This window comes from Pelodiscus sinensis, chromosome 2 (genome assembly GCF_049634645.1).
Source record: "Pelodiscus sinensis isolate JC-2024 chromosome 2, ASM4963464v1, whole genome shotgun sequence".
In the NCBI taxonomy this organism is placed as follows: domain Eukaryota; kingdom Metazoa; phylum Chordata; order Testudines; family Trionychidae; genus Pelodiscus; species Pelodiscus sinensis.
The window spans coordinates 101937961-101955214 of record NC_134712.1 but is presented as its reverse complement, the minus strand read 5'-3'; the positions used below and the strand labels follow the sequence as shown (position 1 = coordinate 101955214).

The following is a 17254-nucleotide window of genomic DNA, read 5'->3' as shown; positions in this document are numbered from 1 at the left end:
GCTCCCCACTGATTTTTCTATGGGGCAGCGCCCCCCCCCCCCGCGCGCAAAAAAAGCTTCCCCACCCCTGCTGTAAACTGCAGGCGATGGAAACCGCAGCAAGCCAAGGGGTGCGGCATCCCTGTTGCCTCGGGGCACCTGTGGGTGAAGACGCGCCCTGCTGCGCCTCTAGCCCGCCGAGAAAAGCTGGAAACGTGGCCCTGGGGGCCCTGCAGCCCGCTCCCAGGCCCCTTCGGGAGCAGCTGGGGCGGCTCTAGCCGGGCAGCTCCGCCCGCCCCTGGCTTCCTGCTGGGCTGCAATGGCGGGGCGGCTGCTCTGGCGGCTCCCGGGGGCCCAGCTCCGGCGCAGCAGCTCCGGCCCGGCCCCGCCGCGGCTGCCCGGCTCCCTGCTGCGCTCGGGGGGCTTCGTGGGGGGCCGCTGGGTGGAGGCGGCCGCCGCCTTCCCCGTGCTGGACCCGGCCAGCGGCGCCGAGCTGGGGCGGGTGGCGGACTGCGGCGTGGCCGAGGCCCGGGCTGCGGTGAGAGCCGCGCGGGAGGCCGGGCCCGGCTGGAGCGCGGCCCCCGCCAAGGTGAGCGCCCCGCCGGGGGAGAGGCGGCGAGCGGGGAGGCGCGGGCGGCAGGGACAGCCCGGCCTCGGGAGCCCCCCTCCCCCGTGGGGGAGGAGAGCCAGCCCCCGGAGCCTGGGGAGAGGGTCCCCGCACACCCCCTGGGGGTGAGTGGGGCATTTACTCCGCAGGTGCGCCCATGGCTTCCTCGCCCTGGGGGTATGATCCCGCAGCAGCACCAGTGCAGGATTGGGGCCACCCTTCCCACCCCCGTGCAGAATACATTTTGTTACCGGGCGTGAGCAGATGCGCACCAGCAGGACAAACAGGGGCTGTGTCTACATTGGTGCGGAAAATGGCCACTTTTGCGCAAAAACTTGCTGCCTGTCTACGCTGGCCGTGAGTTCTTGCGTAAGTACGTTCTAATGTGCGAAATCAGGGCTTCTTGCGCCAGTACTCTGACGCTCCCGCTCAGGAATAAGCCCTCTTGTGCAACTGCTCTTGTGCAAGAGGCCAGTGTAGACAGGCAACATGAATTTCTTGCACAAGAAAGCCCGATGGTTAAAATGGCCATCAGAGCTTGCTTGCGCAAGAGAGCGTCTGGCATACTGGCATGGATATTCACATGATATTCTTATTGATAAACTAGGCAAATATAACTTAGATAGGGCCACGATAAGGTGGGTGCATAATTGGCTGGATAGCCATAGTCAGAGTTGTTGTTAACGGTGCTAAATCCTGCTGGAAAGGGAAAACAAGTGGAGTTCCGCAAGGGTCTGTTTTGGGACCCGTACTGTTCAATATCTTCATCAATGATGTAGATATTGGGATAGAGAGTACGCTTATTAAGTTTGCAGATGATACCAAACTGGGTGGGGTTGCAACTTCTTTGGAGGATAGGGACATAATTCAAAATGACCTTAGCAAGTTAGAGAAATGGTCAGAGGTAAACAGGATGAAGTTTAATAAAGAGAAATGCAAAGTGCTCCACTTAGGAAGGAACAATCAGTTCCATACATACAAGATGGGAAGCGACTGTCTAGGAAGGAGCATGGCGGAAAGGGATCTAGGGGTCATAGTGGACCACAAGTTGAATATGAGTCAACAGTGTGATGCTGTTGCAAAAAAAAGCAAATATGATTCTAGGTTGTATCAACAGGTGTGTTGTAAGCAGAACTTGTGAAGTCATTCTGCCTCTCTACTCTGCACTAGTTAGGCCTCAGTTGGAGTACTGTGTCCAGTTCTGGGCGCCACATTTCAAGAAAGATGTGGAGAAATTGGAAAGGGTACAGAGAAGAGCGACAAGAATGATTAAAGGTCTAGAAAACATGACCTATGAAGCCAGGCTTCATGAACTGGGCTTGTTTAGTTTGGAAAAAAGAAGATTAAGGGGGGGACATGATAGCGGTTTTCAAATATCTAAAAGGGTGTCACAAGGAGGAAGGCGAAAATTTGTTCCTCTTGGTTTCTGAGGACAGGACAAGGAGTAATGGGCTTAAAGTGCAGCAAGGGAGGTTTAGATTGGACATTAGGAAAAAAATTCCTAACTGTCAGGGTGGTCAAATATTGGAATAAATTACCAAGGGAAGTGGTGGAATCTCCCTCTCTGGAGATATTTAAGAACTGGTTAGACAGACATCTGTCAGGGATGGTGTAGACGGAGCTTGGTCCTGCCTTGAGGGCGGGGGGCTGGACTCGATGACCTCTCGAGGTCCCTTCCAGTCCTATGATTCTATGAAAAGCATATCTCTTGCGCAAACGCACAGGCCAGTGTAGATGCTCTCTTCTGGAAGAGTTTTTGCACAAGATCATGCCAGTGTAGACATAGCTATGCTGTTGGCTGTGGGAGCTCTACTAATCAACTGGGTGGAATTTGAATCGCTCAGGGGCAGCCTCCCAAGCGCTCATCTTACAGGAAATACCTATTAAAAATGCTGCAGAGAGGGACTACACTAAAAGAGCTAAAGAGGGCCTGATTTAGCTGCCTCTATTAGTGGGTGTGGTAAAACCCCATACTACAGCTGTAAGCGCTTTGGGGCAGGAACTGGTGGGCTACGTCTAAACTACATCCCTTTTTCGTAAAAGTGATGTAAAATTAGACGTATCGTAATTGCTAATGAAGCAGGGATTTAAATCTCCCCTGCTTCATTAGCATAAAAATGGCTGCCACTTTTTTTCGGCACGGAGCTTTGCCGGAAAAAGCGCCAGTAAGGGATCTTTCGGAAAAGGCTTTATTTTCCGCAAGATCAGCGTCTAGACTGGCGCTTTTCTCTGACAAAGCTCCGTGTGGAAAAAAAGGCAGCCATTTTTATGCTAATGAAGCGGGGGAGATTTAAATCCCTGCTTCATTAGCAATTGCGATACGTCTAATTTACATCCCTTTTACGAAAAAGAGATGTAGTCTAGACATAGCTGTGGAGTGCAGCATACAGCTCATTGAGGTTCTGACACCTCTAGGCACTGCTACTAATTCATCTGTCACTAATGTAACATAGAAAAGGAGGATTAGTGGGGACAGTAGATGGTGCTTTACATTTAAAAGCTGACTTGAAAGCCACAAGCCATTTACTGTAAAACATTGGGTCTTAGCCAGGGGTATATGTACTTCTGGGGGGCCATGCAGAAGTCTTGCAGAGGGAACAGCAACTCATCTCGTTTTTTGCCTGATTTTTCTCTAGCAAATGCCAGGTATTAGCAACACACAACAAAGAGCAATTAATAAAGATGTCCTGCTTAGGTTCATAGCCATGCTCTTTTCGGATCCCAGCCCTCCACCTGGTTTGACTTGGAAGAGCTTCCCAGTCATTGCAACCAGGGAAGGGTCACACCAGATGTCCTGGTTAATGGAAGTGCTCCCAATACTCAGGGCTGTGTCTGACAATAGGGATGTAAGCGACTAGTCAACTAACCGATAAGCAGGAGCTTATGGGTTAGCACTCTCGACTAGTTGCATCACCTCTATGTCCCCCGGTGCCGCTCTGCATTACAAAGAACAGTGGAGCTGGCACGTGATGATGCCAGCTCAGTTCCTGGTCCTGGGACTCTCATTTATCAGCATTAATCCCACTTTCCACTCTGCATTTCAAGGGACTGGGCAACCGGTGCGCGAAGACACTGGTTCAGTCCCTGCTCCCGCGGGTCATTGGTCAGCTTGCATAACTTCCGCTGTTGCCGTTCTGCATTGTAAGGGATAGGGTAGCCAGTTATGTGGACTGACCAATGACCTGCGGGAGTAGGGACTGAGCCAGCGCATTCGCACACTGGCTCACATATCCCTGGTAATGCAGAGTGGCAGCAGGGGAGGTTAAACTGGGCCTCGGTGAAAGCCAGACTGAGAAATCTATCATCTACTTGATTAGGAAAGTAACCACGCTTTAAGATCCTTATCTGACATGGGCGCCCATTACCTCACAACCCATCCACACTTGCTTGCTGGTCACCATGCCGCTGCCAACCAAGTCCCCAGAAGCTAAGAGCAGCAGCGACTGCTCATCATCAGGGACCAGGGCCTCAAAAATCCAGCAGGAGGCTGCAGAGAGGAGCCCAGTGGAGCCAGAAGAGCACAGAGGCCAGGTGCTCACAGATGGACCAGGCACTCTGGGCCACTGCGCTCCTGTTCCCATTGCGGCCCCTGCCCAGTGCCAATCTCCCTCAGAGCTTGTTGACACAGACGATGTGATGACGTCATTCTGACACCCGGCGGGAACATTCTGTTGTCCAGCAGGAAAACCTTTTTTATATAGAGAGAGATAAGCATTCATGCCTGATGGTATATTCTACCAGCTATCTTGAGGATGAAACTTCCACTTAAGAAAGATTCTTCTCTGAAGCATTTGTTGCTGTCAGGGTCAAGTTACCTAACTAAAAAATGACCATTGTCTATACTGGCATAATTAGCCCTCCAATACAGTTTTGAATAGCACACATTCATTTAGATGAGAAGTATGACATTAATTCAGTATGGTAACATTCTTATCTATGTTCAAAACAAGGGTAGCTTTGCTAAAATACCTTTTTTCTTTGTCCAGGAGAGAAGTGTGTTACTTCGCAAATGGTACAATTTGATGATGGATAATAAAGATGACCTTGCTAAGATAATTACAGCAGAGAATGTGAGTATAACATACAGACTAACATGACTACCCCTATGGTAAATTTTGTAACTTTAAAAACAATAGTCCTGTGGCTCCTTAGGGTATGTCTACACTTGCACCCTAGTTTGAACTAGGGATGCAACTGTAGGCATTCGAAATAGTCAATGAAGTGGGGATTTAAATATCCCGTGCTTCATTAGCGTGATCTCACGTTACTCTGATCAACAGCTGTTTCGAAAGTAAAAGTGCGCACCGGGATGTGTTCGAACCAAACCCCTTGGTTCAAACTAACGTTACTCTGGCTACCCCCTGAAGCTCCTAAAAATATATTGGGTAGTATAATGTGCCACAGGACTACTTGTTTATAAAAATGTACTCATTTCAGCATCTTTCAGGCCTCTTTGCCAGCAAAGGACCCCTTTGGCAACAAAGAGCCTTATCCTGAGTGGTGATGTGCACCCACAACTCCCAGACCTTAAGCAAGAAAGTCTCATTTAGCAGAACCTGTACTACAGAATTTACCATGCAGCACCTATTGAAGTAATGGGAAGACTTCTATAAATCCTTAGCTCAGACTCTGTTTGAAATTTATGTAACCTGGAATCATAGTGCCATTTACAGTGCCTAGAACAATGACTAAGACTCCAAGGTGCCATAATAATAATAATAAGAGTAAAAAATTACCTAGATGACTTTTTTTCCCCAATCACTTTGGGCTCTTTAAAATATTTATGCACTGTGATTTAATCATAGGGAAAGCCCTTGAAAGAGGCGCAAGGTGAAATTCTGTATTCTGCCGCCTTCCTGGAATGGTTTGCAGAAGAAGCTCGTCGCATTTATGGGGACATTATCCCACCTTCTGTGAAAGATAGAAGAATCTTGGTACTGAAGCAGCCTGTTGGAGTGGCAGCCATTATAACCCCTGTAAGTGCAGCTGGATCTATCAGACTGATTAAGGATTAACTTAGGGCATTCAGCTCAGCTTTGAGGATGGAGCAGTGTATACCACCACTGCCAAAGAGAAAGGAGATTCAGGAGGGTGTTTCCCTGCTCCCACAAAAACAAAACCCCCAAATGGTCCCTGCTTATTTGTTCTTGGTGGGTTGTCCTCCCCTGTATGGCCACGTAGGGCAGAGCTTATGTTCTGTATAAGGTATGATAAGATACAGCACTCGTCTGGATATAGTTCTACATTGAGGGGTAGCCATGTCAGTCTGTAACTTTAAAAATGAGTAGTCCCGTGGCACCTTAGAGACTAATAAAAATATATATAGTATCTTGAGCTTTCGCGGGAAAAACTCAATCTGAAGAAGTGGGTTTTGCCCATGATAGCTTAGGAGACCATACATATTTTTGTTAGTCTCTAAGGTGCCACAGGATTACTCATTTCTACATTGAGTTACATATTGAGAGACAAATAATGGTGTCTTCATGCTGAAAATACTTGTCATGATTTTGGTTTTCATGTCCTTAGGAGTGCAGATTTGTTTCCTCAACTTTTTTTTTCCCCTACACCTACTCTTAGCAGAAGATGCGCCCCAAAAAGGTCAAAATGTTTGAATTAATATAGGCAACTCCAGTTTCTCATTGATGTAGACATCTCTTTGCCATTTAATTAGAATTTTTAAGAGCACGAGATAATTGTTAGTCATTATACAGAATTTTATAAGTGCTGCCTGTTCTCTCCTTTTCAATTTTTGAAAAGTATCTAATTGTGAAAATAAAGTAAGCGCTCATTCTTATATCACATTTGTTTTGATTCTTCCTAGAAGCTACAAGAATAGCCAGTTATTTGAGCAGAGCGAGAAGTATCTTCTGATTTTTTTTTCACTGCGTATTTCTCTCCTCCTAGTGGAATTTCCCTAGTGCTATGATTACACGGAAGGTTGGTGCAGCTCTGGCAGCAGGCTGTACTGTGGTGGTGAAGCCTGCAGAAGATACACCATTATCAGCGTTGGCACTTGCCGAGGTGAGCTTTTGTACTGGTGTAGTCCATTGCCAATGTAATAGCTGCTGTTTTAGATTTAATACCTTTACAATAATCAAACAAAATAAATGGAATATATTATGGCCACATTTCCAACATTAGACTAGCTATTGAAGTGCTTTGTAAAAAGACAGATTTAACTTTGAATATCGTTGCATTAGTTCATGTGGGCAACAGCCTATTTGTGTGTAAATAGCAACGCCAACATGTAATGTTGAAGATGCTTCAATATTGGGCCCCATTAACTCCCACTGACTCATTGCTTATATCTTCAGAGCAAATATTAGAAACATATGCTCACATAAAAATATTACCTAACTAATCCTGTACAAAGTATATTATTTTATAACTAAATATTCTCCCTTTCTCCTTTCAGCTTGCAAACCAGGCTGGAATTCCACCAGGCGTATATAATGTTGTCCCCTGTTCCCGACAACAAACCCCAGCTGTGGGAGAAGCTCTCTGCACTGATCCCTTAGTAGCAAAAATTTCTTTTACTGGCTCCACTGCTACAGGAAAGGTACATGATAAAATAGTGAATGTTTGAAGGGTTTTTACTGTAATTATGTTTGAAAAGCAAGGGGAAGAGTTTTGAGGCGAGACAGGCATAATTTTCCTTTGGGGTGGTTCTTCCCCACACTGTAACAAACTTTCTTCCCTATGACAGCTGAGGGCTCCCCACAGATTCCTGATTGTGTTTAGTATCAGAGGGGTAGCCATGTTAGTCTGAATCTGCAAAGGCAGCGAGGAGTCCTGTGGCACCTTATAGACTAACCAAAGTGTTGGAGCATAAGCTTTCATGGGCAAAGACCCACTTCGTGAGATGCATTGCTGATTGTGTCTGGGACTTTTCCTTGAATTGCTATCCATTTAATCTGGTAACTAATACCTTTTTTAATGTGCATTGTTTCAGTTTGTAATTTGACAGAGAGCAGTTACTCAGGAAAGTTCAGCTCCAAATACTGCTGTTTCAGGTTATGTGATGACTGAACTCTAATGGGAACACTTTACAATGTGCTGCTCAATAATGAAGTGCATTACTGAAAGGGGGCGGTTAATTAAATGAAATCTTTACGTAAGACTAGATTGTATTCGCCTTACTATGTAAATAGTGTCATGGAAATCAGTAGGACTATTTGAGGAATAAGACACAGGAGCGTGGGGTAAGATGGCAGAATCTTTCCCTGTAGGAGGAAGAGGCATTCTCTAAAATGATCTGAGGAGGAATGTGGTGACAGTGAGCCAAGGAAAATTTAAGATATCAGGAGAAAAAACCTAACAGCAAGCTCCGTTGTATTGTGGAACAATCTTGAAAGGGAAAGTAGAAAAGCTAGTCCTTAAGTTCTAGTTAAATAAACGCTGGACAAAGTTATTGGGTGAAATCTTGTTCCTCTTAATGTTAATGGGGTTTTTCCCACTGGAAAAACAGAGGATACAATTGGCAAGGGAATGAAAAAGATGGACAGACACTGTGGTGATCTTGTAGGTTCATCATGGGAGTTCATCCCCTGCCAAAGTTAGTCCCCCTCCACCTTTAAATTCTGATTCTTCAGATAACTAATCAGTTACACTTATCCTGTTCTATGTTTGCTTTATACGTATAGGTATTGCTGCACCATGCTGCAGGGACTGTGAAGCGGGTTTCCATGGAGCTTGGAGGGCATGCTCCATTTATAGTGTTTGATAGTGCTGATGTGGACCGAGCAGTTGCAGGAGCATTAGCTTCTAAATACAGAAACTCAGGGCAGGTGAGCTGACTTGTTTTCTACCTTGCCTGTTTTATCTTGTGGAGCATGAGAGCCTTTTTGTGGCGGGGGAGAAGAGAAGGGTGATTAACCTGGATTTGACTAATTTGATTTGCTTGCGGATTTACAGTCCCCTATCCACTGAACAAATAAAGCGTAGGTAGCAGCATTATCATGGCAATGCATTTTAGTCATTACCTATAGTATTGAGAAAGTGAGTCTACATTGCCAGTTCAGTGGCAGTCCTGCTGAAACTGACAACATAGATGATTTTGTCATATGGACATTTCACAAGCAAAAAATTCACATGAATTCCCAAAGAATGGGAACTGAATGGGGAATTGAGCTAAGACCATTCTTATTTCAGGCCATTGAAGTAGGCACAGCAAAGCATATTTTAAGTTAGCGGTTCAGTTTTTGGGCAACCAAACCTGTTTGTAAGAATGTGCACCTAATCCTGTATTCCTTGTGCCCATAGCCTAGGAATAGGAAGACTAATCCGAACTACCTACTCCGTGCCGCGTGTAGCCGCGGGCACGGAGTCCGAACTAGCGGGGATTTAAAAATGGCGGCGCCTGGCAAGATGCAAATGAAGCCCGCGAAATTTAAATCCTGGGCTTCATTTGCAACCTTGGTTGCCTACATTAACCACCCTAGTTCGAACTAGGGTGGTAGTGTAGACATAACCTCAGAGTCTGTCTAGGCTAGGGATGTAAATGACTTGACTACTTGCTTCCCCCGCTACTTCTGTATCAGAGGCAACAAGGTGGTGGGTGGGGGGGGGAAGAGAAGAGAAGAGGAGCCAGCTTAAATCCGAATCCCGCCCACTGCACTGATGCCTCTGAGAGACAGCAGAACAGAGGGGCAGGAGAGGCTGCTGCAAAACAGCCTCTGCCCATGGCAGGCCCAGCACTCTGTTTGGGGCCAGGCACTGGGGCAGCTCCAGCAGCAACCCCCACCAACTCTTAACATCCTTAATCTATACTATAGGCTCTCATATGCAAGAGTAAGGAATTTAGACTTGATGTAAAAAGTTACCAAAGGGAATCAAAGGTAGATAATACAGTCTGACCTGCAAGAGAGCATTATTTTAGCAGTTATTTGTTGGAGAACATCAAACAATAATAGGCTGTAGCAATCAAGGGAGGAAGAGAGGAGGATGTGACTAGAACAAAGGGTCAGTGTGAGCAGGTGTTCTTCTCCCAGCCTATGAACCCAGCCTGAAAAATCCAGACTCCCCTTTCTATGAGATTTGACCATCTTAACAAAGGGAAACATAATAAGGTAACGGAAATATCTGTTCCTACCTTCTCTTCAGCTTAGGTGCTAACTGCTACTAAACCCACACTCTCTAGCCTTTTATTAGAGGATAATTCCCACCTCCTTTATATCTTGGAAGTTACAGATATTAATTAGAGAGTCACCAGAACCCAATTAACCCTTTCCTAGCAGGAACCACACCTGATAATGTGGTGAGGTGTTTCAGGGAAACACTTCCAGCTTGTTAGTGTTTGATATTCAGGGTGTTGTAATGAGAGAAGTGGAAACTTTGGGAACAGCCTATGTGAGTGAAGAGGAGGCATGGAAGGAATTGTAATGGTAAGCAGTTACTGTGCTGTAAAAAAAGTGAAAAAGCACTAAGCTTTATGTTTTGTTGTTCTTTCATGTTTGTTTGCAGACATGTGTTTGCACAAACCGATTTTTGGTGCAAAAAAGGATCCATGATGCATTTGTGGAAAAATTTGCTAAAGCCATTGAGAGAGAGTTACGTGTAGGAAATGGATTTGATGAAGGAACTACTCAAGGGCCATTAATTAATGAAAAAGCAATAGAAAAGGTATGTACATATAAATAAAAAATACACTGAATTTCGCTTTTGAAATTTTAATTTATATTTTTATAAAGTATTAAACGGGTATACTCAGTTTTGTCTAATGCCTGTTTTGTAAGGCTATATTTGCTACTCTACTCTTATAATACATGCTATTTACTTATGCTAAATAATCTCTTCGACCTTGCATTTTGAGGTGATCTTTGCAAAATTTCAAGAAGAGAGCTTTGAATGGCTTGAAAGCTTGACTGTCTCACCATCAAAAGCTATTATTTCACCCACTTTATCTCTGAAATTGTAGAAAGTATTTTCTACTCAAAGCCCACAATGAGGTGAACAGGAGTAATTACAGCCATCATTGCTTCATTAAACTAGGAAAATAAAAAGGAATAATCTACCATGATCAATCCTTTCTTTCCAATTATATTCTGAGAGGTATTCTTCTGGAGAACATTTGTAAAAGCTTAACAGACTGTGGGAGTTATAGTGGGAGTATTCATATCTCTAGGTAGCATGATAGAGTTTTTGTTTTCTCATTTATATAAGTAGTTATATGTATTAACATACATTTATTCAGATTCTTCATTTCTATTATGGAAATTAAAAATGGCATTTATTTATTAGATAATTTTTTATTCCTAATTTTTGTCACTAAGCCATGGCCCACTAGATGCCTATCTGCATCTTTAGGTGTCTAAATATCTTTGAAAATCTGGCCCCATCTCCTTCAGATGTTTAGAATTAGTAGAGTTCATCTTCTCCCACCTGAAGGGTTTTTTTTTTAATTATTGGTCATAGATTGGAAGGGGGAAACAAGCTTTCCTACTTTTTCCAGCCCCCAGTTGGTTTTCTTAATTTGGATGAATTAATCCAGAGGAAGAAAATATCTTCTCTGCACCAGCTGGCTAAACTGAATTCAAAAGTAAAATTAAAACACACTTTTCACCACACTAGAAACTGAAAATACCTGCATTAGGAAAGGTCCCAATGCCACCATTCACACTGCTGTAAAGATTAAAAATAATGTAGATACTTAGTGCATCATATGACATTATGACATACAGTAATTCCTCATTTAACACATTGATGTGTTTCTGAAAATGTTTGTGCTAAGCGAAAATGTGCTATGCAGGGTCAATTTTCCCATTAAAAATAATGGAAAAGGCGGGGGGGGGGGGGGATTGAATTTCAGGTGGTGGTGGCGAAGTCAATTTTTTGTTGGTGCTGGGTCGTCAACGTCAACATTAGATATCTAGCAACGCAAGTCGCCGCGGTTTGTTAAAACAAAGATAAACAAGTGAGTGAGCAGAGGAGCTCTGTGACCACGTGTATTTATCCGCTCATGCGTATTACCACTGTTTTCACCAACTTATCCCGCTACACGAAGTAGTCTGCCACTTGATTATTTTCGTGTTATTTTGGGGACGTTCATGTTATTCGAAAAACATTCCCTAAAAAAAAAAATCATGCTATTGCGAAAACATGTTAAGCGGGCACGTGTTAAAGAAGCACATGTTAAACGAGTAATTACTGTACTTAGATTCACTACCCTGCCCGATTATGTTTATACTTTTAAAAAAAAATAGTACTCTAACTTATAAAAATTTGCAGAAGATTCACTGATGTAATGTAAGTTGTTTTTTTTGTTTTTGTTTTTAATTAATCTATTGAAATGATTTGAATAGATCATAGCAAGTTTAGGCCTTACCATAGGTTACCATAAATTCAGATTTATTTTTAAGGCCTTATTTTTTAAAAAAAATTAAAAATCCATTTAAAATCCATTAAAAATAAATCATTAATTTTTATCCATCCGTGCTAGTGGTCATAGATGTTACTTTAATGTGAATTCTGTCCATTAGAGTATTGATTGAGATATGGTCCCTCGAATACCATCCTTCCGACTTGCTATTGAGATAAGCAGGGCTCGACGAGCCGCAGCGAGCCCCACTCTCCGGCCGTTCTGTCCGGCGATTTGTGCATGCGCAGATCTCCTGAAACCTGCTCTTCCGGGTTTTAATCTGCTCGCCACGGGCGAGTAGATTACATAGATTGTCGAGCCCTGGAGATAAGATAGTTATTTCTGTCAGTAGGTAAGGACGACAGTCTTCTCTGTCTGTATGTGAAAATGCTGACCGTGAATGTGTGACCTTATCCTGCAAAGACTTACATATGTGCTTAACTTTACACAATGTGAGTACTTCCCTTGGCTTCAACAGGACTAATAAGCATCCATAATGTTACGCTTGTGTGTAAATCTTTACTGAATTTCATCCTGCATTGAAAGTTATCCTTGTCTGTGTCTAAAATTCAGGTGACGTTCAGGTGGAGAGATGAAAATTCATCAGAAAGGGAGATTTTAAACAGGTCTCAGTCCTCTGAAGGAGGAGACTAAACCCCTTTTGTCTAATGTCCTGTTTAATTTTGGGGAATCTTATTGTGTATTCAAGGAAAACTAAACCAAATCTTTTCTGCTAAATGCTAGCTTGAATATCTTATTTGTGTTCATCTTAGGTAGAGAGACACATTAGCGATGCAGTTTCTCAAGGAGCATCTATCATGACAGGAGGGAAACGACACAGCTTTGGAAAGAATTTCTTTGAGCCTACTCTGCTCAGCAATGTCACAACAAAAATGCTTTGCACGCAAGAAGAGACATTTGGTCCGTTAGCACCAGTTATCAAGTAAGATATTCCATTCTTCAGATTAGTATAGAGGGAATTTAGTATACTTCAGAAAAATATTTGACATGTGAATAAGTATGCAGTCTGCATTTTTAACTATTACACCACTTTTTCTTAGGTCCTTTAGGCTTGTGAGATTATGGTGCACGCACGCTTTATTTTATTAAATGAGAATTTTTCTTAAATGACACCTGCAGTTTAACAAGGGAGGATAACAAGAGGCCATCAATTTCATGCTCCTCTATGGGATATGGAAGCTTTTTCATCATGTCACTTGACCTAATAGTACAGTAAACTTCCGATAATCCGGCACCTTTAGGACCCAGGGGGTGCTGGATTATCAGATATGCCGGACTATCGGAAGGGGGGGCTATGAGGGGTCTGGGGTGGGGGGGATGCCACCCCAAACCCTTCATAGCCCCCCCCCCCCCCCCCAGATAGTCCGGCTCTGCCCCAGGTGTCTCCGATTCAGCCGCTGCTGGTCAGTTTCAGCAGCGGCTGAATGGGGGACGCCTGCGGCAGAGCAGCTAGGGTGCTGCCAGGTTGGTCTGGTAGCACTGCCCCTCTGCACTACGGGACCAACCTGGCAGCACCCCAGCTGCTCCGCCCCAGGCGTCCCCCAGTCAGCCGCTGCTGAAACTGATCAGCGGCTGACTCCAGGAAGCCCGGGGCAGAGCTGTTCTGCCCTGGGCTTCCTGGAATCAGCCGCTGGTCAGTTTCAGCAGCGGCTGAATTGGGACACCTGGGGCAGAGCAGCTGGGGTGCTGCCGGGTTGGTCCCGTAGCGCCGCCCCTCGAGGAGCAGCACTATGGGACCAACCCGACAGCACCCCAGCTGCTCTGCCCCTGCTTCCCCAATTCAGCTGCTGGGGAGTTTCAGGCTGAATCAGGGAAGCTGGGCGCAGAGCAGCTTCAGTTGTCTGGCTGCTTCCGGGTTCCCGATGGTGTCAGACCATCAGGAGTGCCGGAGCACTGGATGCTGGACCAATGGAGTTTTACTGTATTATGTTTATCTGATCAAAATACACTTGGGACAGTTGTGTGTCTCTCTCTGAGTGTTTTTTTTTCAGCATGGTTGAAGCTGATAGGACTCAGTGCAGGGGAAAATTAATAAATCTTTCCCAGGCGTGAGATACTGTCTAGACATTAGTTGACAAATCTTAGCACATTTTTAAATAGCAAAAGCACCCTTGCTTGAGACTGAAAATTAAATTATAAACACTGGAAATACCACAGAGAGCAAGCCTACATTCACTTTATCCCATTTGCTTCTCAGTATCCAGAGAACAAGAAGGCACTAAGGGTTACTTTCTTTTCCCACTGCTGCATTGATTACAGGTCTCACTGGTATCTGCTTCTCTCTATTTGGCAGGTTTGATACTGAAGCAGAAGCTGTTGCTATAGCAAATTCAGCCAGCGTGGGTTTAGCAGGTATGTTGTTCTTTTGCAGATACACCACTGTGCAGCCACAGGCTTGAGCTTAATGTTGCATGAGATGAAGAATTTAATTTTGATTGTTCTGTTTGCTAATAAGTACCTTCCCCAGAACCTTCTGCTACCATGACCTTTTGATTTTTGTTCTATTTTAATAATGCACTTTTACATTTGTGTGGCAGGATATTTCTATTCTCGAGACACAGCGCAGATCTGGAGAGTTGCAGAGCAGCTGGAGGTTGGAATGGTTGGTGTTAATGAAGGAATTATATCCTCTGTGGAGTGCCCTTTTGGTGGCGTAAAAGAGTCTGGCTTAGGACGAGAAGGTTCAAAATATGGTGTTGATGAGTACCTAGAAATAAAGTATGTCTGCTTTGGGGGCTTATAATTTGCAAAAATGATGCAATCCACAAAGGCCTGGAAATAATTACTTGATTCAGGACTATCCGTGTATTAATGTGACTTTTACTTTTTTCAAATCCAAGTAATGGTATTGTGTAAATGTAGAGAGAGATGTTTCATTTAGCTCTGTGCTGATATTTGTAAAACACAAATACTACTAGTTACATAGTTTTAATTAATAACCAATATTTGAGTGCCTCAGGTGGGGGGGGAAGAGCAGGGAGGGAGGAATAACTTATGTTGTTTGAGTTATTCTATGTAACTAGGAAGGATTTGGGAATCTGTGCACAATGAACATCATAATGTCTGTTCTGGAGGAGACAGACTTTTTTTTCCCTGCTGTCTCTCCTAATATTCATGCATTGATGTAGTAGGTGGAAATGGGGAGGATAGCTTATTGTTTATGGTTTTGTGCCAAATATGCACTTAATTCTCAGCTCACCTAGGTGGGGGTAGAACTTTTTCAGTTCTTTTCTCATGAAAAGTTTAATGAAAATAATGTGATGCCCATGAAGGAGAGGAACTTCTAGTCCACAGCTGTGTCAGTAGTCAGTGTTGATTGCAACACTACCTGCCGTTGCAGCTTTGAGCCTCTCCAGTGCAAAGAGGTCCTGACTTATGGCAAGAAACTTAATAGTGTGGGGAACAGATACAGACCTTATTTCCATGGTAGCATAGGCTGGGTACATCCCAGCAGTCTGTGTAACTGGTTGCACAGTGAGTCAATGGATCTTGGGGAACAGCTAGTTTAGTGTATAGCCGGAGTGGGTTTTATGTATATTGCAGGGACATTCTGCCAAGCTGATGTAGAGAGGAATCATGCCAATGAGCTCTACATGACAATATAGATTCATTCATTCCCCTGTGTAAGACCAAGATGACCCTATATGGGAAAGGGAAGAGGATGGTCATCAGGTTCAGTGTTGCCAACTGACTTCAAGGAGAACTTCCCCCTACAAGCTACTTCAGCTTCCTCAGTGACCGAGACTCATCAGGCTGTACTCCTCCTATGGCTTTGGCCGTGAATGCCACTAGGGTCTGGACTGGCAGATGTCTGTTGGAGGGGGACTTAAACACATCTAACTTACAAAGTATTAAGGATGGTGTAGGTCTTTAGAGGGAGCCTTTGTACATCACCCCATTACTTGGTGTAGCCCAGTTGAAAGCATCATTAAAAGATGATGTAACAGTTCTTTAGTATGAAGCAAATGATGTATTAATATTCTTGTGACTAAAAATAAGCACTTTATTCACTAAACGAATCTTCCTTGGAACATCCTATAGAAAACTTTAAACTGGAGGGGTGAAGTAGAAATTAACCTAACTCCTATATAGCCAGACTGTTTTACATTAAGTTACTGAGTGAAAGTGAGCCAACCTGTTTCTCTATACTATTTGAATGTACCTTATCAAATGGTTTAATTGAATACAATTGCCTAAGATAGGAGGAAATGTATGCGCACACAGAGTAGTGTTGATTGCTACTCAACATTTTACATGTTTAGATGATTTTTGTATTACTCTGTTACGTCTACACTGCAGGCTTTTTGAGCAAAGACTTGCAGAGCACCTACACTGCACGCGCCTTCTTGCGCAAATAAAGTTACAGTAAAGTGTTGGAAAACAGGGCTTCTTCCGGAAAAGTTATTCCTCTCCTCATGATGAATAAGCCCTCTTGCGCAAGAGCTCTTCCAGATGAAGGCAGTGTAGACAGGCACCATGAATTTCTTGCGCAAGAGAGAGTCCACACTGCCATGAACACCCTTGCGCAAATGCACATCTCTTGTGCAAAAGCACATGGTAGTGTGGACGCACTCTTGTGGAAGACCTTTTGCACAAAACAGTTCTTGCGCAAGAAGCCTGTAATGTAGACGTAGCCTAAATGTGACTGGAGCTCATTTTTTATTGCCAGGGTAAAATGCATAAGTGCATTGTACTGAAGTGATGCCACAAAAGGAATTTGGAAAGGACACTTATTGCCCTTGCAGAAGTCCCAAATACAATATATACACAAATTAAGGTACTTTATCAACAGCAGTGTGTGGTGTTGGGGTTAATTAGTATACAGATGACTTGTTTATATTAACCAGTTTTAAACTCTTATAGGTAAACATATATAATGCCCTGATTTTTTAGAGCATTGTGTTATGGTTTATATGAAAGTAGAGCAGCTAAAACAAAATATTTTTCTTATCCAGGAGAGTGTGTTGCAGACAGCCAGTACTGTCAGCTACACCCATTCCAAAGTGCTAGTGCTTGTATAAAGCAAGCACACAGGCACTTTTAGGCAGGTGGACCTGTCACTTCAGCCCATCACTCCAGTTGTACTGTTCTGACCAGTTGCCCCCATGACAGATGCAACACTGTTTGTTGTCTTAAAATCTGGGTGTCATGTTTTATGAGTGAATTTTCTTCTGTGAATAAATTTAAATAAAACATTAGTAAAATTTTACAGTTTACCTAGCACAAGATATTTTTTAACTATGTCTAGGAAGCACAAACTTTTGTTGCATAACTTTAACTTGAAAAAAATG

General features: G+C 43.7%; 1 protein-coding gene across 1 annotated transcript; it reads left to right on the top strand.

The window, feature by feature from the left end:
- The first annotated feature begins 121 nt into the window (after positions 1-121).
- Positions 122-16044, top strand: ALDH5A1 (aldehyde dehydrogenase 5 family member A1). Its single transcript, XM_075921149.1, has 10 exons — positions 122-568; positions 4573-4656; positions 5392-5562; positions 6491-6607; positions 7002-7145; positions 8230-8373; positions 10049-10207; positions 12716-12885; positions 14257-14315; positions 14501-16044. Exons 1-10 carry the CDS (start codon positions 299-301, stop codon positions 14704-14706), a joined length of 1524 nt encoding a protein of 507 aa, XP_075777264.1. The 5' UTR covers positions 122-298; the 3' UTR covers positions 14707-16044.
- Positions 16045-17254: the final 1210 nt, after the last annotated feature.